The 21,515-nt window shown below is 40.6% G+C and overlaps 1 protein-coding gene across 1 annotated transcript in view; it reads right to left on the bottom strand.

The window, feature by feature from the left end:
- LOC137424789 (solute carrier family 41 member 1) overlaps positions 1-21,515 on the bottom strand; it is a 92,592-nt gene that overhangs the window by 14,326 nt on the left and 56,751 nt on the right. Inside the window, exons 6-8 of the mRNA XM_068112613.2 lie at positions 19,274-19,415; positions 11,617-11,696; positions 5,593-5,727 (exon numbers count right to left, since the gene is read on the bottom strand). Coding sequence (XP_067968714.1) covers positions 5,593-5,727; positions 11,617-11,696; positions 19,274-19,415 — 357 coding nt within the window. The remainder of the gene's footprint in view (positions 1-5,592; positions 5,728-11,616; positions 11,697-19,273; positions 19,416-21,515) is intronic.

A 21,515-nucleotide genomic window follows, 5' to 3' on the forward strand; every position in this document is an offset into this window, starting at 1 on the left:
CTTTTACCTGATATACCACACTAGCTGATATATACACGTGATATTATTTGAGAGCCAAAAAACTAACCCCACCCCCTAAATCTTAAGCGGGAAAAATGACCCGAAAAGCGATAAATGGGTGATCTGACAAATGTGATGATAACACAGATACGGCTAAGAGTTTCACACTGCTATCACATTTTTTTCAGCACTAGGGACCTTGGCCTTGCCAAAAATAACTGTTAGCCATCCTCCCTCTGATTGAGCATGGTCGACCCCTCGGCTCATAGCCTATCATGAACCACCAGTGTTTCATCCGATGCTGTAACTTTTTGAAAATTAATTAAATGAATTAATCAAAAATTAAGTAATTAATTGATTAATCAATAAATAATAAATCGATTAATTGATTCATCAATAAATCAAAAATATCCATTATAGCCACATCACTTTGTCACTATCGTGTCCAAATATCAGCTTCCTAGCTCAAAAGGTTCCTGAGATATTGCCCAGATGAGAAAGAAAATAAATAGGTGATTAATAATGAATATAAATAAATAATAATGGTAAAATAATTAAATTATTAATCAATTGACTACTAGAATACCTAACCCACCACCGTATCATCCGAGTCTGTATCTTAAAAAAAATTCAGTCATTGATCCAATAATGAAATAATTAATTGATTAATTGACTAATCAATAAATTAATCGATCAATTGATTAATCAATGAATCAAAAATATCATTTATAGCCACATCACTTGGTCACTGTCATGTCTGAATATCAGCTTCCTAGCTCAAAAGGTGTCTCAGATATTGCCCAGAGGAGAAAGAAAATAAATAAGTGATTAATAATGAAAATAAATAAATAATAATCGTAAAATAATTAAATTATTAACCAATTGGCTAATAAAATACCGAAACCACCACCATTTCATCCGAATCTGTAATTCCCCCAAAAAAGATAATTAGGTAATTAATCGAATAATTAAATAATTAATCGATTAATTGATTAATCAATAAATCACAATGTCCTTTATAGCCACATCACTTGGTCATTGTCGTGTCCAAATATCACCTTCCTAGCTCAAAAGCTTCCTGAGATATTGCCCAGATGAGAAAGGAACTAAATCAGTCCCTAATTAATCGATAATAATTAAGTAACTCATCAATTAATTGAATAATCAAAAAACAAAAAATACTGTTTTGCCAAAAAACTTACTCACTATTGTGCCAAAATTTCAGCTTCCTAGCTCAAAGGTTGGCTGAGATATTGCCGGACAAGAAACAAACAAACAACAAGAAGACGTCACGCGGAGCACGATACTTGCAAAATCCACCCCCCACCCCCAAGAAAAAAAATTCCATTGATACAGCAAATTGTCCATTTCATCAAGATTAAAATTGACAATCTTGATCAAAGCTCGGGTCAATGGGAAGAAAAGTGACAATTTTTCAGATGAAAAATGATGATTTTGGAAGGTTGACCTTGAGTTGACCTTTGACCTCAAAAATAGTTGGTTTCCCTATTTAGTGACAATGTGCAAATGCTGTTCAATTTTCAAGTCAATCAGATGAAAATTGATGGTTTTTCAGATGAAAAGTGATGATTTTGGAAGGTTGACCTTGAGTTGAGCTTTGACCTTTTGACCTCAAAAATAGTATGTTTCCCAATTTACTGCAAATGATGTTCAATTTTCAAGTCAATCGGTTGAGAATTGACGGCTTTTTAGATGAAAATTTATGATGTTTTTAAATTTGACCTTGAGTTGACCTTTGGACCTCAAAAATAGTTCATTTTCCAATTTAGTGACTCTATATACAAATGCTATTCAATTTTCAAGTCAATCGGATTTTAAATGGCGATTTTAGAAATTTGACCTCCAGTTGACCTTTGACCTCAAAATCAATAGGCTTCTCAATTGGGACGACCTATACAACTTGGTAAAGTTTCGTGATGATCGGTTTAGAATTGTGAGCCGTAGGCTGGTGACAAATAAATAAACAAGAAGACGTCATGCGTAGCACGATACTTGCAAAGTCTGCCCTCCCCCCCCCCCCCCCCCCCCAAAAGTTTTCAATTGATACAGCAAATTGTCCATTTCATGAAGATTAAAATTTACAATCTTGATCAAAGCTAGGGTCAACAGGATGAAAAGTGACGATTTTTCAGATGAAAAATGAGGATTTTAGAAATTTGGCCCATGTTGACCTTTTGGCCTATGTTGACCTTTTGGCCTATGTTCACCTAAAATATAATGTGTGGTTGAATTCAGTGACCAAATATGCAAGTCCTCTTCAAATTTCAAGTCAATCAGATGAAAATTGAGGATTTTAGAAATGCGGCCCATGTTGACCTTTTGGCCTATGTTGACCTCAAATATACTTGGTGGTTGAATTCAGTGACCAGATATGCAAGTCCTCTTCAAATTTCAAGTCAATTGGATGAAAATTGAGGATTTTAGAAATTTGGCCTATGTTGACCTTTTGGCCTATGTTGACCTTTTGCCATATGTTGACCTCAAGAATACTTGGTGGTTGAATTCAGTGACCAGATATGCAAGTCCTCTTCAAATATCAAGTCAATTGGATGAAAATTGAGGATTTTAGAAATTTGGCCGATGTTGACCATTTGGCCTATGTTGACCTTTTGACTTATTGACCCCCAAAACAATAGACTTCTGGCTTTTGACCAACTCTACCATTTGGTGAAGTTTCGTGAAGATCGGTTGAAAATTGTGACCTGTAGGCCGGTGACAAACAAACAGACAGGCAGACAGACAGAACCACAAACACAACCGACCAATATACTTGAAAAATCTTCGATTTTGCAAGTAACAAGAAAACATAAATAGACCACAGAATAGAACACACAACCGGAGTGAAAACTGAGTACTCCCTTTCAGCACGTATTATTGCCGGGCCCCCTTCGGTATCTGGCAATGACGTCATACAGTGCCTGGAGATGGCATAGGAAAGGAGCGGTGTACAACATTTCAATAGGAACAACATTTAGATGCTATGTTGCCTCCAATGCAATCTAAACTTCCAGAAAGTGCAAAGTAAAACAAAACTACAAAGCAATCACAATAGCAGCCAGTCACATCACATCCATTAAGCAGCCAGTCTACAAAATTTTAAAACTGCTGAAAACACATTTTTTCAACAAACACTAGATTATAATCCCCATGTTACTGTCCTCGTTTGCCTTTCAGAAATAAACGTTGGTTAGTGTGAATATTGTTGATATCATTACGTTTGTGGGGGTAGGGATGAAATACCTTAGTGGTCAGGATTGTATAAATTAGCATGGACTGTGTGACATGAAGAAGAAGAACCCTGATGTAATAAGTAGGGAACCTGTCAGGGTAAGAGTGTTTGCATGTCACCATAAGGAGCATGGCTTTTGTGTTAATTAGTTCTAGGGATTAAGATTAATAAACCCCAGTGTGTAATTTCACCCCTGTGATTTTTCCCTAATGTTCTTACAAAACTCAGCCAGCCATGCAACCAGCTCCATTACTACAACAACAAGCGCTCCATTCACCCACAATACCGTCATGCGGAACAAACCCCGAACATTCTCGATGAGAGACAAGACTCCGCCCCTGATGACTCCGGAGAAACCATGCCCAGAGCTTTGCGAGTGGTTAAGGAGCCATGAGGGTGATGAACAGTGATCGGGCGATTGGCCGGGGGTGACGTCAGAGAAAGCTCGCGCGGTCCCTAAAAGAGGAAGATTCCACCTCGGTCTCTCTCTTGTTCTGGCTTTGGTGGGAGCGGTCGCGCTCTCTCTTCTTTTGCCTGGGTCGAGGATGGCTGCGCCTCATGCTGTGTGCGCCCGAGAGATTTATCGGAGCCTTATGGAGCGTGGAACGACCAGAGGAGGACGGTGTTCCCGAGCTGTGGTGCTCTCCGGATGCGCCGTGGCCACGCGTTGCGGTCCGGCCAGGAATTTGGAGGAGGAGGACGTTTTGCCGCCGCTTCGTGGCTCAATGTGCCCGTGTGGCGATTCACGCCATCTTGTGCGCTTCCAGCGCGGAGACTCGGGGACCGTTCAAGTTTGTCCTCATTGGACCAAGGCTGAGTATCGGCTGACTCACCACACCATTTTCTTTACTTTCATGTTTTCCCCTGTCGTGTCTTTGTGTCTGAGCGGAGACGTCTCAACATATGAATATAGTTTTTACTTCAGCATTCATTTTTTTCTTATTGTCTTTGCATTTATTCCCATTAAACCCATTATTGGTGAATTTCATTCCTCGTCTTGTTTCGTTTCTGTGTTGTGGGGATCGGATAACCCCCGTGTGCTTCTCGTTGAGGTAAGGCTTTGGTTCCTTCCCGCGTGCGCCAAAAATAATCCCGCCAAGTTCGGGTATACGCCTCGGATGTAACGACGTTCAGCTTTCCATCACCCTGAGGTGTAAACTACAGGGCTGACGTGATTGTTTTTAATTTATTGGTTGTTTTTAAATTGATGTTTTTTGTAAATCGTGTAGAGGATATTAAATCATCATCATGTGCTATATAAACCCAGCATCATTATTATTATTATTATTATTATTATTATGGCATCTCATCTCGATTCTCGAAGGGATGAGCTTATAAAATGAGTCGTGATGTCCGTCTGACCGTTCCTCCGTTGACGTTTTGCTATTTTTGCTACTCCTCCCTTATCACCCGGCTGATTGTTCCTGAAACTTGACACATCAATACAACACAGTATCCCGCACAATCGTGCAGGCCTCGATTTTTCAATTTCGGATCATGGTGGCTCCCGGAGGGGGGATTAGGGGGGGGGGGGGTGCGGTTACCACCAAACTTCAGATCACTACTCGTCCCTTATTTACCAGCCAATTGGTCTGAAAACCCAAAACATCCCTTCCCCTCGATGGTCGGCAGGATTACTCAGTCTTGGATTTTTCGTTTTCGTATTTTTCGAATTCAGATCATGGGGGCTCCCAGGATAGAGCACGGACAAATAACCAAAACTTGGTCATAATAGCGCAGACTTTGATGGGTCTAATGGCCTCCTCCTGCATCTAAGTTCCTTGTAAGGGAACACTTATCAATTATTATTATAATTATTATTATTATCTTCTACAACAAACCTGGTTCATTTAAACCAAGAACTTTCTGTAATTAAAAATGAAGAACCTACCTGTGAGCAAATCTCTCCCAATTTGCTCTGAACATTTCCTGCCAGGCAATAATTTATCACAGACCACAGACACAAAGTAATGCAAGGATTGAGAACATGGGGTGCTTGGATGAAACTCTACCATAGTATGACAAGAGAATGCCGAGGTTATATCAATTATCTTTGAGCTGTCAATGTTTGGGTTACATTCATGGCTCAACCATAAACTGTGTTGGATTGGTGCTTCACAGGTACAGGGTTGCATCACAAGGTGCGCTGATCCTCGAATGAATGTTAAGTTGGGTGTCTTGTCTGCTCACATTATCTGATGGATGTTAAATATCCACACAGTGTCTTTCAATGAAGAGTAAGGGAGGTATCGGCAATTCTCTGGTTTTATTGAAAAATTATAAAAGCTGCTTGATAGAACATGTTGAAGGATCAATGTGAACTGCTGTACTTATTCACTTACCACTTCCAAAAAAGGTATCAATGGGAGAGCAGAGTGCATGGCAGCGATGCAACACTGGTTCTCCAGGTGTCCCAAGCAGATGCAGGCCAGTGGATAGTCGGCTTGCTTGGACTGCAACCAGGTTTCCTCCGATACCTGTTGGGCGAAGTACAGCTTCTATTACCAACCATTCTAGAAGTGCGCCTATTCATGTATTCTAGTATGGTGTACTGGCTTAGTATTTAACTCCGCCACCGAAGGTGAATGGAGATTATGTTTTCCTTCACCCCTGTGTTTGTCTATGAACAAGACATCTCAAAAAGTTGTGGACGGATTCGGACGAAATTTCGCAGAGAGGTAGTGCATGTGACAAGGACGAAATGATTAGATTTTGGTAAGGATCCGGACCCGGCTACTGGAATTTTTAAAGTGATTCTTCGCCGTTGAGTGATGGGGCTAAAACCGATATACATGTATAGCAGGATATCTCAAAAAGTTATAGATGGATTTGGACAAAACTTGGTGGACTGGTTGGGTGTGTGACAAGGAAGAATCGATTCGATTTTGATACGAGAATTATTTCATCTTTAAAGTGATTCTTCACCATTGAGAGATCGGGCGAAAAGCGATATGTAACATGATATTTTAAAAGGTTATGGGCGAGTTATGACTAAACTTGGTGGACGAGTTGGTCAGGTGATAAGAACAAGCCGATTAGATTTTGGTTCAGGTCCGAATCCAAATCTGACCTGTCAGTAGATACAAAACGTAAACTGTTCAGCCTGGCGGAAGTATGCGCTCTACCCATATACTGTTTATATTCATACACATACACTACCTGCATTTGGTAATGAGATGTAAAGATGAAAGGGACGTTTCTCTGAAGAAGTGAAATGAATGAGTTTAGGTGAATGATTTGGAATGAATGAGTTTGAACATCCGTTACTCATCAACATTTATGCCATGAGGCAACATTGTCTGAAGTTTGTGTATCCAAAAAGACATCTCAGGATTGTGGTGTGTGACCGATTTGCAATTGATTTGATGGCAGAGATTTCGATGTCGTTTATTGAGTGATCTGGTAGATTAAAATGTATAGTGTAAGGCAGAGATTTGGATGTTGTCTATTGAGTGATCTGGTCGATTAAAATGTATAGTGTAAGGCAGATATTTGGATGTCGTCTATTGAGTGATCTGGTAGATTAAAATGTATAGTGTAAGGCAGAGATTTGGATGTCGTCCATTGAGTGATCTGGTCGATTAAAATGTATAGTGTAAGGCAGAGATTTGGATGTCATCTATTGAGTGATCTGGTAGATTAAAATGTATAGTGTAAGGCAGAGATTTGGATGTCGTCTATTGAGTGATCTGGTAGATTAAAATGTATAGTGTAAGGCAGAGATTTGGATGTCGTCTATTGAGTGATCTGGTAGATTAAAATGTATAGTGTAAGGCAGAGATTTGGATGTCGTCTATTGAGTGATCTGGTAGATTAAAATGTATAGTGTAAGGCAGAGATTTGGATGTTGTCTATTGAGTGATCTGGTAGATTAAAATGTATAGTGTAAGGCAGAGATTTGGATGTCGTCTATTGAGTGATCTGGTAGATTAAAATGTGTAGTGTAAGGCAGAGATTTGGATGTCGTCTATTGAGTGATGTGGTAGATTAAAATGTATAGTGTAAGGCAGAGATTTGGATGTCGTCTATTGAGTGATCTGGTAGATTAAAATGTATAGTGTAAGGCAGAGATTTGGATGTTGTCTATTGAGTGATCTGGTAGATTAAAATGTATAGTGTAAGGCAGAGATTTGGATGTCGTCTATTGAGTGATCTGGTAGATTAAAATGTGTAGTGTAAGGCAGAGATTTGGATGTCGTCCATTGAGTGATGTGGTAGATTAAAATGTATAGTGTAAGGCAGAGATTTGGATGTCGTCCATTGAGTGATCTGGTAGATTAAAATGTTTGTGTAAGGCAGAGATTTGGATGTCGTCTATTGAGTGATCTGGTAGATTAAAATGTATAGTGTAAGGCAGAGATTTGGATGTCGTCTATTGAGTGATCTGGTAGATTAAAATGTATAGTGTAAGGCAGAGATTTGGATGTCGTCCATTGAGTGATCTGGTAGATTAAAATGTATAGTGTAAGGCAGAGATTTGGATGTCGTCCATTGAGTGATCTGGTAGATTAAAATGTATAGTGTAAGGCAGAGATTTGGATGTCGTCCATTGAGTGATCTGGTAGATTAAAATGTATAGTGTAAGGCAGAGATTTGGATGTCGTCCATTGAGTGATCTGGTAGATTAAAATGTATAGTGTAAGGCAGAGATTTGGATGTCGTCCATTGAGTGATCTGGTAAATTAAAATGTATAGTGTAAGGCAGAGATTTGGATGTCGTCTATTGAGTGATCTGGTAGATTAAAATGTATAGTGTAAGGCAGAGATTTGGATGTCGTCTATTGAGTGATCTGGTAGATTCAAATGTATAGTGTAAGGCAGAGATTTGGATGTCGTCTATTGAGTGATCTGGTAGATTAAAATGTATAGTGTAAGGCAGAGATTTGCCCTGATTGGTGTGGAAGTTACTAATCTCTGGCCATATGTTATTAAAGCATGTATTAGTGTGTGTTCTCAGTTTTTCCAACATATTGCTCAGTACATTTTTGACAAGTGATAAGGTATATGAACCATGCAGATTTGCAATCCATATTATCCGGTGGTAGAACTGCAGAATTTGTTTCCTTCTAATACATGTTTGTGAATGATGCATTTGCTGCTGTGCATTTATGGAAGCCAGGAATCTGCTGGAAGGACAGCAGTCTCTTCAGCACGTCACAAATCTCGGCTTTATGGGAGAGTAGCCAGATGTAAAGCCACTGCTGAGAAAAAGGCACATGACAGCATGCCTGGAGTTTGCAAAAAGGCAAGTAAAAGACTCAGAGCATGAGGCAAAAGATTCTGTGGTCTGATAAGACATAAATTGAACTCTTTGGCCTGAATGCAAAGCACTATGTCTGGCGGAAACTGAGCACAGCTCATCACCCATCTAACACCATCCCATCAGTGAAGCATCATGTGGTGGCTGCATCATGCTATGGGGATGTTTTTCAGCGGAAGGGACTGGGAGACTTGTAAGGATAGAGGGAACAATGAATGGAGCCAAATACAGGCAAATCCTTGAGGAGAACCTGCTGCAGAGTGCAAAAGACCTTAGACTGTGGCAAAGATTTATGTTCCATATGCTTGGCTGCAGATATTTGGAGTTCCATAAGCATAGAATAGGCATGTACTGGGAAATGACTGAATAAGGAATCTGAAAACATATTTAGCTGGTATTAAAAGAGCCTACCCGTCACTTCACTGATGGACCAACTAGTTGTCATGTCTCTTTCTGCTAGAAGGGGGGAATGGGAGGGGGGAAGGGTGGGGGTGGGGGGGGGGGGGAAGGGTGGGGGAAGGGAGAGGAGGGGGAAGGGAGGGAAAGAGATATACTGCATATACATATTTTGGGGGTGGGGAGGGGCACTTTGACAGGCCCCTCCACTTTTAGGGGGGGAGGGGAGAAGGGAAGGAGGACAAATTTACCCATGCAAAGAATGCTTTAACCTCAGCGCTGCCCAGGTAAAGAAGGAAATTGTAATAACCTCAGCCACCACCACCTCGTGGCGCTACACGGTACACATTTATATAGAGAATTTATGCCCTCCCGCGGCCCTCCCCAACCCCCCCACACCTCTATGTGAGGCCATCGCCACATGGCCTATGTTAACCCCCACACAAAGTTGTATTTGTACCCCGAGTTTAGAGTTTGTAACTTAAAAGATGTGGTCGTGCATAAAGATCAAAGGCAGATAGACAGAAAGCTATGGAGAGACAATGGCGTTTATATACAGTCACGTGAAAAAGTAAGTACACCCCATGTAAAGTTTTGACTTTTTCAACATATTTCAACATACAGCTATTTGATCTTCATTTCAACAATATTGAAAGATAAAGGTGATATAATATAACAAATATCATGAAACATTTACATTTTGTAGTCCATTGTATAATTTAAATAAACATAAATGCAAATTTCGCATGTGGAAAAAGTAAGTACACCCTTGGCTCTAATAGGTGGTATTGTCCCCTTTGGCAGAAACAACCTCAAGTAGGCGTTTCTTATAACTGTCTACCAGTCTCTGACATCGACTGGGAGAAATTTTTGCCCACTCCTCCATGCAGAATTCTTTCAGATGTGCGATGTTTGAGGGGTTTCTTGCATGCACAGCTCATTTCAAATCCCCCCACAACATCTCGATGGGATTTAGATCCGGGCTTTGCCTTGGCCATTCCAGAACCCTCCATTTCTTTCTTTTCAGCCATTCCTTGGTGGATTTACTGGTATGTTTAGGGTCATTGTCATGTTGCAAGGTCCACCTTCTGTTGAGCTTCAACTTTCCGACAGATGGCCTCACATTATCCTCAAGCACCCTCTGGTACAATGAAGAATTCATAGTGGATTCTATGGTGGTGAGCTGCCCAGGCCCTGATGCAGCAAACCATAATATTTCGACCACCATGCTTTACAGTTGGTATCAGGTTCTTGTGGTCAAATGCTGTCTTTGGTTTTCGCTAAACATGTCTTCTGGTACTGCGGCCAAATAGCTCTACCTTTGACTCATCTGTGCAGAGCACATTGTTCCATAAGTGCTGGTCTTTGCCTATGTGTTCATTGGCAAACTTTAGTCTTGCCCTGATGTTCTTTCTGGACAGCAAAGGTTTCGTCCTGGCACACCTCCCATGTAGATCAAATTTGTGCAGCCTCTTTCTAATGGTAGACTCGTGCACTTTGACATCAACAGTGGCAAGAGCTACCTGTAGGTCCCATGATGACATTCTGGGGTTCTTCGAGACTTCTTTCAGCATCTTGCAGTCTGCTCTCGGGCTGAACTTGCTGGGGGGGGGCCTGGCCTGAATAAGTTGGCAGTTGTTTGGAATCTTCTCCACTTGTAGATGATCTTCCAGACAGTCGAATGATTGATTTCAAATTGTTTGGAGATCTTTTTAAATCCCTTCCCAGACTCGTAGGCATCTATAACCTTCTTTCTGAGGCCTCAGAGAGCTCTTTTGATCTAGGCATGGTGATGCCACACACTTCAACAACAAAGAGCAAACCAAACTAAATGTCTGAGGTTAAAATAAGACAGGTTCCTCCGAGATCCTCTCTAATGATGTTCAAATCATTTGCACCTGACCTGGTGCACCTGATTCTAATTTTAGGTATTTGAAGTAGTGATAAATGTAGGGGTGTACTTACTTTTTCCACATGCGAAATTTGCATTTATGTTTATTTAAATTATACAATGGACTACAAAATGTAAATGTTTCATGATATTTGTTATATTATATCACCTTTATCTATCAATATTGTTGAAATGAAGATCAAATAGCTGTATGTTGAAATATGTTGAAAAAGTCAAAACTTTACATGGGGTGTACTTACTTTTTCACGTGACTGTACGTATATACAACTATAGATAAACAGTTTGAATAACAAATGTAGCAGGTGTGTTGAAATCAAGGGACACTATATTGAAAAATAAAATGTTAGCATGTCTTGGACTAATGTATCTCATTTCCCAGAATATTTTTAAATGCCCTTGCAATTTTGAATTACATTGTTGATTAACTTTTTGTTAACAATTAACTATATTGTTGAATAGTTCTTACAGATGGGATGGATCTTAAAGATTCTGACCTCACTGACCTCACCCCTTATAAAGGGAAGAGGAGGAGAACAACTTAAACATTTTTTTAAAGTATCGAGTAATCAGTTGCATGACATTTTTGGATTGGTGCGAAGTGTTTCAGCAGGAGCCTAACATAAATGGGAATGTTCTATTGAATTTTCTGAATTATCAACAAGGAATTATTTTTACGAATTCCCAAGTTAAATCGTCCAAATTAGGAACACAGATTTATTTTTTTTCACCTCTTTTTCATTGAGTGCAAAACAGACCAGAAGGAACATTTTACATTAAATTCAGAGAGATATTGCCTACCATTGATAATCGGTGTATAGGTTGCCATTTCATGCAGCTTCGCTCCAGTAATTGCCCAGTCCAGGATGAGCCCACTTAGACTGGGGGTGTAATTGTACAAAAGGTCACAACCCATCAACTATATTCCATTTCAAAAGGGACACTGTGACAACATTCACGAACATTGCAGATTCCTTTTTGTATGAATACTTTAAAGTTAACTCTGCCAAATCATCTCTTTCCAAAAACCCATGCCAACAAAAAAAAAAAATCTCTCGAGTTCATTTGTGGGAGACATAACTAAAACTGAAATGGAGGAAATCAGCAAACTCAAATGATCCTTATGGTGTTTTATCTATCTATAATTCCAGTAATCTCTGTATGTCTGTGTGTATGTCTGTGTGTCTGTGACCGCTGTTTCTCGACAACCACGGGTCCGATATACTTGAAACTTGCCAGGTATATTGTTGGGGACCCGAGGATGTGCCTTTTCAAGGTTTCATATTAATCGGACAAGTAGTTACCGAGCTATGGCGATTTAGCCGTTCGCCGTTCGCTTTGGCTTTGCGAATGGACCAAACCATTTCATGTAAATAGAGGGGGGGGTTCTGTGGTCGTTGCGAATGGACCAAACCATTTCATGTAAATAGAGGGGGGGGTTCTGTGGTCGTTACTGCCACGTGGTTTCAAAGTTTTTTTTTGTTGTTGTTGTTTGCACGCATGTTTTTTTGCACGCACGTACGGGCACGTCCTAGTATACTTAAAACAGACATAAGAAAAACCTGTTAATAAAGTTGGCACACTGCATTTTGATACACGTTTATTTTCTACATTCACCAACCTGTTGAGATGGTTGAAATGTGCAATTGTTGTACAGTATGAGAAAGCAAAAACACGTGTTACTGCAAAACTTCATGATTTATCTCAGTACATTTCCTTTGGGACTGACCATTATTGCACAAATCTAACTTTGCTTTTGATAAGTCTACCTAAAAGAAAGGCACCCTGCTTATTGAGGTCGAAAATAGTTTGACAAACAAATTGTGAAATTTTCTGGTTTGTTAACTTTTTCTTCCTTTGAAAATGTATCCCAATTCAATACTTGATATTTAGATTAACTAGTAATACCCTCTCCCTTCGGGAGCAAAATATGGTGTTGATACCCGATACCTGAATATAAAACCGTAGTATATTATCAGTCAAATATTCCATAAGTCTAAATACACAATTGCTCAAATCACCTTTTTAGCAGTTTCAATCTGCTGCTCCCATCCTGATGTCATGACTGTCAAAATTTAGTAACTTCTCACACGCAGATGTTTGGTCAAGCAGATACATCCTAATTACCTCCGCCACCAAAGGTGGATGGAGGTTATGTTTTCACCCCGATCTGTTTGTTTGTCCGTTTGTCTGTGAACAAAATATCTCAAAATTTTGTGGACGGATTAGGACGAAATTTGGCAGAGATATAGTGTGTGTGACAAGGACGAAATGATTAGATTTTGGTGAAGATCCGGATTCGGATCCGGCTACTAGAATTTTTAAGTGATTCTTCACCATTGGGAGATCCTGGTGCCTGGTGCCTGGTGTTGCCTGGTGTTGGCTGGCCTGGTGAAAGCCTGGTGTTGGCTTAGCGGTTAGGGTGCCGGCTTGGGATCCTAGGATCCTGGGTTCGAATCCCGGTCGATCGCTGAATTAACGCCAGGGGGGTTGACTCAGCCTGTCATCCTTCCGAGGTCGGCAAATTGAGTACCAGCTTGCTGGGATGAATGATCACGGTGTGTACCCCGGTTTAGAATAGGTACACCGTATCCCTGCGCATCGTAAGAGGCGACCAAGGGTTGGCGTCAGGAAGGGCATCCGGCCATAAAAACATTGCCTCAAACAGGGAACCATGATTGTCATGGGGCCCGCATGGCTAACCCCCGCTCTAGTGGGGAAAATGGCCTTAAAACGATCATTCATTCATTCATTCTTCACCATTGGGAGATCGGGCCAAAAACGATACATAGCAGGATATCTCAAAATGTTGTGGACGGATTTGGACAAAACTTGGTGGACCGGTTGGGTGTGTGACAAGGAAGAATCGATTTAATTTTGGTGAAGATCTGGATCCAGCTAGTAGAATTTTTCAAGTGATTCTTCACCATTGAGTGATATGGCCAACCAGGTGGAGGTATGCTCTCTACTGAGTGCCGTTCTAGTTATTGCTGCATTTGCTTTGACTGATATTGCCAGGAATTGATTACAAAATAAAGAGTTGTGTTTTCACAAACCTGCCAATAATTAGTTTGGTGACATTCGTTTTACTGACAATTTGTTTGTTCTCTCAGGTAGAAATGATATTGTGAATCGGAATAATATGCTTGTATTGTTATTATCCCCACACCTTTAAAAGAAACTGGAACGGCACTCTTTGACGTCATGATGTCGACTGATATGCCTCTGCCCACATTATAACATCATTACAATACTTGTATCAAGTTTGATTTCAATCCATTCAGCTGTGCCCAAGTTAACACATTTTTACCTGACATGACCTCTGACCTTTGATCTATTGACCCCAAAATTTAATCAGTTCATGTTTACATCATTATACATACCTGCACCAAGTTTTAATTTAGATCCCTTCAGCTGTTCACAAGTTCTCACATTTTTACCTGACATGACCTCTGACCTTTGGCCTTTGACCTTGGGACCCCCAAAATCTAATCAGTTAATATTTATATCATTATACTGTACATATCTGTACCAAGTTTGAATTAGATCCCTTTAGCCATTCTCAAGTTATAGACCTATTACAGACTTTGACCTTTAAGGTTTGACCTCTTGAACCCAAAATCGAATCAGTTAATCTTTACGTCATTATAAATACTTGTACCAAGTTTGAATTAGATCACCTCAGCCGTTCTCAAGTTATAGACCTATTACAGATTTGACCTTTGACCCCAAAATCGAATCACTTAATCTTTACATCATTCTACATGCCTGTACTAAGTTTGAATTAAATCACGTCAGCCGTTCTCAAGTTATAGACCTATTACAGACTCTGACCTTTGACCTCTTGACCCCAAAATCTAATCAGTTCATCTTTACACCATTCTACATAAGTGTACCAAATTTGGTCAGAATCCCATCACTGGTACACAACTTATCGCGGTAACAGTATTTTTTTTACCTAATATGACCTCTGACCTTTGACCTTGTGACCCCAAAATCTAATCAGTTCATCTTTACCTCATTATAGATATCTGCACCAAGTTTGACTAAGATCCCTTCAGGCATTCTCAAATTATCGCGGTAACAAAAACCGATCACGGACGGACGGACGAACGGACAGCTGGACGGACAACCTGAAAACATAATGCCTTCTGCGACTTCATCGGTGGAGGCATAAAAAGGGGATATTGTAACTGGCTCTGTCTATTACGCTATCTCCTCCGAAACGGTTGTGCATAAATTCACCAAACTTGGTAGTTATGACTAAAGATACTAGAGCAGAGCAAGATAAACCACTCGGCTGTGAACAGGAAGTATACACTGGCCGTGCTCGGCCGCCATTTTAGTAAAAAGCAACTGCGCAAGCAACACCAGCTAGCTAGCTAGCATGAACAAGAAAAGTTTGTACATGCAGTGTGCCTATAGAAAGTCTACACCCCATTTCAAAATTTTAACCTTTTGTTGCCTTATAGCCTGGAATTAAAATGCATTAAATCAGACTTTGTCTACCTATATTTACATATCGTAACCCACAACTTCCAAGTGAAAAACAAATTCCACAAATTTCAGAAAATTAACTAAATATACAAAACTATAATATTTTGGTTGGATAAGTGTCCACCCCCCGTATAATAGCAATTGTAAATTAACTCAGGTGCAACCAATCACATTCAAAATCACACACACCAAGTGAATTGGCCTCCACCCATGTTAAATTGTAGTGATTCTGATTATTTCAGAATAAAATCAGCTGGTCCTGTATGTTTCCTCTGCTGGGTAGTGCATTTCAGGGCAAACACTCAACCATGAGCACCAAGGAGCTTTCAAAAGACCTTCGGGATAAGGTTGTGGAAAGTCGCAGATCAGGGTATGGGTATAAAAATATTTCAAAGGCCTTGAATATCCCTTGGAGTCCAGTCAAGACGACCATTAAGAAGTGGAAGGTGTATGGTACCACCAAGACCCTGCCTAGATTAGGCCGTCCATCCAAACTGGATGACCAAGCAAGGAGGAGACTGATCAGAGAGGCCACCAAGAGGCCAATAGGAACTTTGAAAGAGCCACAGGCCTTTATGGGAAAGACTGGTCATTGTGTTCATGTGACAACAATATCCCAATCACTCCACAAGTCTGGCCTGTATGGTAGGGTGGCAAGAAGGAAGCCATTACTCAAAAAAGCCCACTTTGAGTCCTGTTTACAGTATGCAAAAAAACACTCCGGAGATTCTGAAGCCATGTGGAAAAAACTTTTGTGGTCTGACCAAATGATGATGGAACTTTTTGGCCTAAATGCAAAACGTCACATTTGGTGCAAGCCCAACACTACACATCACTCAAAGAACACCATCCCTACTGTGAAGCATGGTGGTGGCAGCATCATGTTATGGGGATGCTTCTCATCAGCAGGGACTGGGGCACTTGCCAGGATAGAAGGGAAAATGGTTGGAGCAAAATACAGAAGAATCCTGGAGGAAAACCTGCTGTCCTCTGCAAGAAAGCTGAAATTGGGACGGAAGTTCACCTTTCAGCATGACAACGACCTGAAGCACACAGCCAAAGCTACATCGGAGTGGCTAAGGAACAAAAAGATAAAGGTCCTTGAGTGGCCCAGTCAGAGCCCCAACCTAAATCTAATCAAAAATATGTGGCAAATATGAAGATTACTGTCCATCACCGCTCCCCATGCAACTTAACTTAGCTTGAACAGTTTTGTACAGAATAGGCAAATGTTGCTCAATCAAGGTGTGCAAATTTAGGAGAGACCTATCCCAACAGACTCACAGCTGCAATTGCTATTAAAGGTGATTTCACCAAATATTAACTCAGGAGGATTGGGGGGTGGACACTTATCCAACCAAGATATTCTCGGTTTTATTGTTTTATTAATTTTCTGAAATTTGTAGAATTAGTTTTTCACTTGGAAGCTGTTGGTTATGATGTATAAATAAAAGTGGAAAAGTCTGATTTCATGCAATTTGATTCTAGGCAGTAAGGCAACAAAAGGTGAAAATTTTGAAAAGGGGTGTAGACATTCTATAGGACAAACAATCAGACCAACGCATATACATTATATATACATACATACATACATACATAAATACATACATACATACATACACAGGACGGACAGACAAACACTGTTCCAGACGGCATTGCCCTACAGGCTATGCCATAAAAACATGGCTGCAACAATTTCCGTTGAACAGAAATAACGTCACGTGACCGATGACGTCAACAATTTTTTTTTTCCTCGACAAATTTATTCCTATATCATGTTCAATAAATTTCATACTGATCAGATCAAGCGTTCTACTTGTTGATTTATGACGTCATCATTGACCTGCTATTCCCCATGGGGAGTAATTTGCAATGAGCCACCTTTCAATCTTTTCCATCAAGCAGTTTCGGAGATATACAGGTGCAATTTTTTTTGTTTTTTTTCAAGATGGTGCCCGTACCACGTGATGTACGACGTCATAATTAGGAGGCTTCTCTGGTGAAAATTATGTGTCAATCAGACCAATGCTTGCAGAGAGAAGGAGTTTTAAAGGGAATAAACCTGCAAAACCGGTGGAAGGGACATACATACATACATACATACATACATACATACATACATACATACACAGGATGGGCAGGCAAACGCTGTTCCAAACGGCATTGCCCGACAGGCTACTCTTTAACAAGTACAAAAAGTTTTAATTAAAACAAAAGCCGCGTCGATGTTACACAATGCCTAGATGCAGCTGTGCCTATAACGTCGATGTTATAGGCACAGGACATTCCTATTGATTCGATTACTTGATGTTATTTTTGTGCAAAGTGAAAATATATCTCGGCAATTTCCCGTGTGTGGCGACGAATTTTTAATATATCTCGGCATTTTCCCGTCTGTTATTTCAGGCGGTGTATGACTGACCATGCCGCGTTTAAAAATATATATATCTCGGCAATTTCCCGTGTGTGGCGACACGTGAACGAAGCTATGCTCCTCTCTCCACATTATTGTGACGACGTATAAATTAAATATTTCATCGTGACGATTGTCATCAAATGGACGAATTTTTAATATATCTCGGCATTTTCCCGCCTGTTATTTCGGGCGGTGTATGACTGACCATGCCGCGATTTAAACAAAATATATATATCTCGGCATTTTCCCGTCTCTTATTTCGGGCGGTGTATGACTGACCATGCCGCGATTAAAAAAAAAAATATCTCAATGGACTTGAAGTTACAGGCCTTTGAGAATTCATTTCGTTCTATAAAGGGCAACTTTCATCGGATTTTCTTCCCGTTTTTTTTCAACCGAGTCTAAAACTATGTTAGCGACTGTGAAAAATGAAATGATATATCGAATTTGATTTGAAATAAAACTGTGTGAGAGAGGAAGACACCATGGGCCTACAAAACAGGCCTCAAAGCTATGCGAGTTAATAAAATGGTGGATATTTGTTTATATGAGGCCTCTCCCAGAATGGGTGGAGCTATGGTTCCCAGAATGGGTGGAGCTTTGAGGTTTTGTCTTCTCTGCAAGAAGAAGAAGAAGAACAACAACAACAACAACAGCAGAGGGCACTCTATGACCAGCGTCTGCGACGCGGCTAAAAATTCCCTCCCCTCCTTTGCGCTAAAAAGGAAAAGAAGAGGAAAACCCTCAATTTCACCATTCAGTGCTACATCAGCGACATAGTGGCCATGGAGCACCATGGAGATGTTGCTTACTAAAATGGTGAACGTTCCACCCCATACTTCAGTCTATTGTATGAGTTTACAGACGAGTGGTTTATATTGCTCTGGTTATGATCACCACATGGCAGGAAGGTGCTAGAGCAGTATCATTTTTGCTTCCCCCCTCTCCCCTTGGACCTTGGGGTGGGTCAACAGGTCAAATACCAAAAATTACAGGCATATTTTTCAACATTTTTAATGAAACTTTGTATATGTAATCAACATTGGGGGAAGCATGAAATTTATTTAATTTGACCTCTAGTGCATGCCCCAGGGGGTGGGGACTTTGGGTCACATGGGTCAAAACAGAAGATTTTTTTCAAACTCAAAATTTGAGGGTCATTCCTGGGTGAACTTTTTGCCATCTTTCACTTCTGCCCTTTCATTTGTTGTGGGAGTACATGATTGGTTGTGATGGTTGTGGATGCCCATACTCTTAACAAAGCAACAAGGCACTCATGGCTGATGTGAACAATCTTTGGTAAAGAACCAATCTTGGACAAATCATCACTCTGTTACAAGATGCAGAAAGTTCCAATAAGCAGCCACAAGAATCAATTCAATACCAGTGAGGTGAATGCAGTGAGGCTAATTTACCTAGTCCACCACCAAACTACTCAGTAATTGGCATGAAATAATGTTGATTTACTTGTAAATTTATTATACATGAAGCTGTAATACAATTTCACATACAACATGGATATTAATGTACGAGTATAATACATACCTGCTAATTCCAACTGCAAAAATGACTGGCTGCCAACCAGAGGTGAATGCCTGTTTTGTTTGTGGACAGGACAGAGCACCCAATACCCACAAAGGAGTCATCAGCATCCAGACAATACCCAGGTATAGCCATAGGTGTTCAACTGGGATAGGGGGAAAGAAGCAGAAAATGAGACCAGTAATGGAACACCAGAAGTATAAAAGGGAATTCATATGAGCTGAGAGACAATCTACTAAGAAATAAAAATGGGAGAATAGAGTTATTATTGATGACTAGTCCCGGTCAATTGTGCTTGACCAGGCATGGGGATAGCCGATTGATCTCCCGGGAGCGATCCAGAGATCGATGAGGTTGTGCTCTTGCCTTTGTGGATGCAGAATAGAGTTGTGTGAGAGATGCTTGCCAGTGACATGATGGGTAAAACTACAGCAAGGGGTAAAACTTCTCTTGCAAGACTAACACTGTACCTCAAACAATTTGCGGAAAATGCCAGCCATAAGATTGACTGCCTGTTCTCACAGGATAGCCAGGGGTGCTCCGTTGAACAGACATTATTTTCCGAATCAATATGATACTCTGCACTTTACATAGCACATACACTTCCTGCTTTTCTGGTACAGGTTTTGATTGATTGTTTTTATGAGAAATGCTACCTGAGGTTTTAAAGGTTGTTCTTTCCTGTTTGTTACAAAACTGGTAATCACTCTACTGTTGGTTCTTGGAAAACAATTAGCATACGCACATGCAGATTTTCCCTGCTTTTCCATAATTACTGGAGTATTTTCAAATTCACAGCTACTTGCCAAAGAAGAAGGAGAACCCCCAATCAATAATCAATTTACATATTACCCATTCAGAGATTACAGGGCTTCTGAAGTACCCAAAGTGAACATGGTTTACCTCCACCTTCTTCGTCATAGTTATTGTCCCATTTATTTTTCCGTTTCCTCTGGGCTCATTTGCTACTATATTTCGTACAACATATAATAAGTATAATCCTAAGGAATTACTGGAAGCTGTGAACCTGCGGATCAACAGTGAAGGCGTCAGGAAGGGCATCCGGGCATAAAAAACATTGCCTCAAACAGGGAACCATGATTGTCATGGGGCCCGCAAGGCTAACCCCCGCTCTAGCGGGGAAAAATGGCCTTAAAACGATCATTTATTCATTCATCTATCTATAATTCCAGTAATCTCTGTGTGTCTGTGTGTCTGTGTGTTTGTGTGTTTGTGTGTTTGTGTGTTTGTGTGTTTGTCTGTGACCGCTGTTTCTCGACAACCACGGGTCCGATATACTTGAAACTTGCCAGGTATATTGCTGGGGACCCGAGGATGTGCCTTTTCAAGGTTTCATATTAATCGGACAAGTAGTTACCGAGCTATGGCGATTTCTTTACCAAACTCCGCAAGCCGTTCGCTTTGGACCAAACCATTTCATGTAAATAGAGGGGGGGGGATTGTCACCGTACTCGCAAGCCGTTCGCTTTGGACCAAACCATTTCATGTAAATAGAGGGGGGGGATTGGCACCGTACTCGCAAGCCGTTCGCTTTGGACCCAACCATTTCATGTAAATAGAGGGGGGGGGGGGGGGGGAGGTTCTGTGGTCGTTCGCTTTGGCTTTGCGAATGGACCAAACCATTTCATGTAAATAGAGGGGGGGGGGTTCTGTGGTCGTTACTGACACGTGGTTTCAAAGTTGTTTTTTGTTGTTGTTGTTTGCACGCATGTTTTTTTGCACGCACGTACGGGCAAGCACATACGTGCGGGTAAACTTGATTTAAATTTGGAAATTTTTTTTTTTTTTTTTCTGGGCAAGGAACGGGCACCCACGTACGGGCACGTCCTAGTCTATCTATAATTCCAGTAATCTCTGTATGTCTGTGTGTATGTCTGTGTGTATGTCTGTTTGTCTGTGACCGCTGTTTCTCGACAACCACGGGTCCGATATACTTGAAACTTGCCAGGTATATTGCTGGGGACCCGAGGATGTGCCTTTTCAAGGTTTCATATTAATCGGAGAAGTAGTTACCGAGCTATGTCCAAAAAACGATTCAACCAATCAGAGAGCAGCGAGCTATCACGTGTGCCGAACGTGGCGAACAGACTCTGCCTCGGACGGCACATTTGAGAGCGTATTCATTTATTTCACGTTGGCAAACTATGTTGGCGGTATGTTGGCGTTAAACTATGTTTTAAAACTAATTAAAACTAATTTGCGATTCATCGTAACTGCGATATGC

This window comes from Myxine glutinosa, chromosome 4 (genome assembly GCF_964187855.1).
Source record: "Myxine glutinosa chromosome 4, kmMyxGlut1.1, whole genome shotgun sequence".
Classification (NCBI taxonomy): Eukaryota; Metazoa; Chordata; class Myxini; order Myxiniformes; family Myxinidae; genus Myxine; species Myxine glutinosa.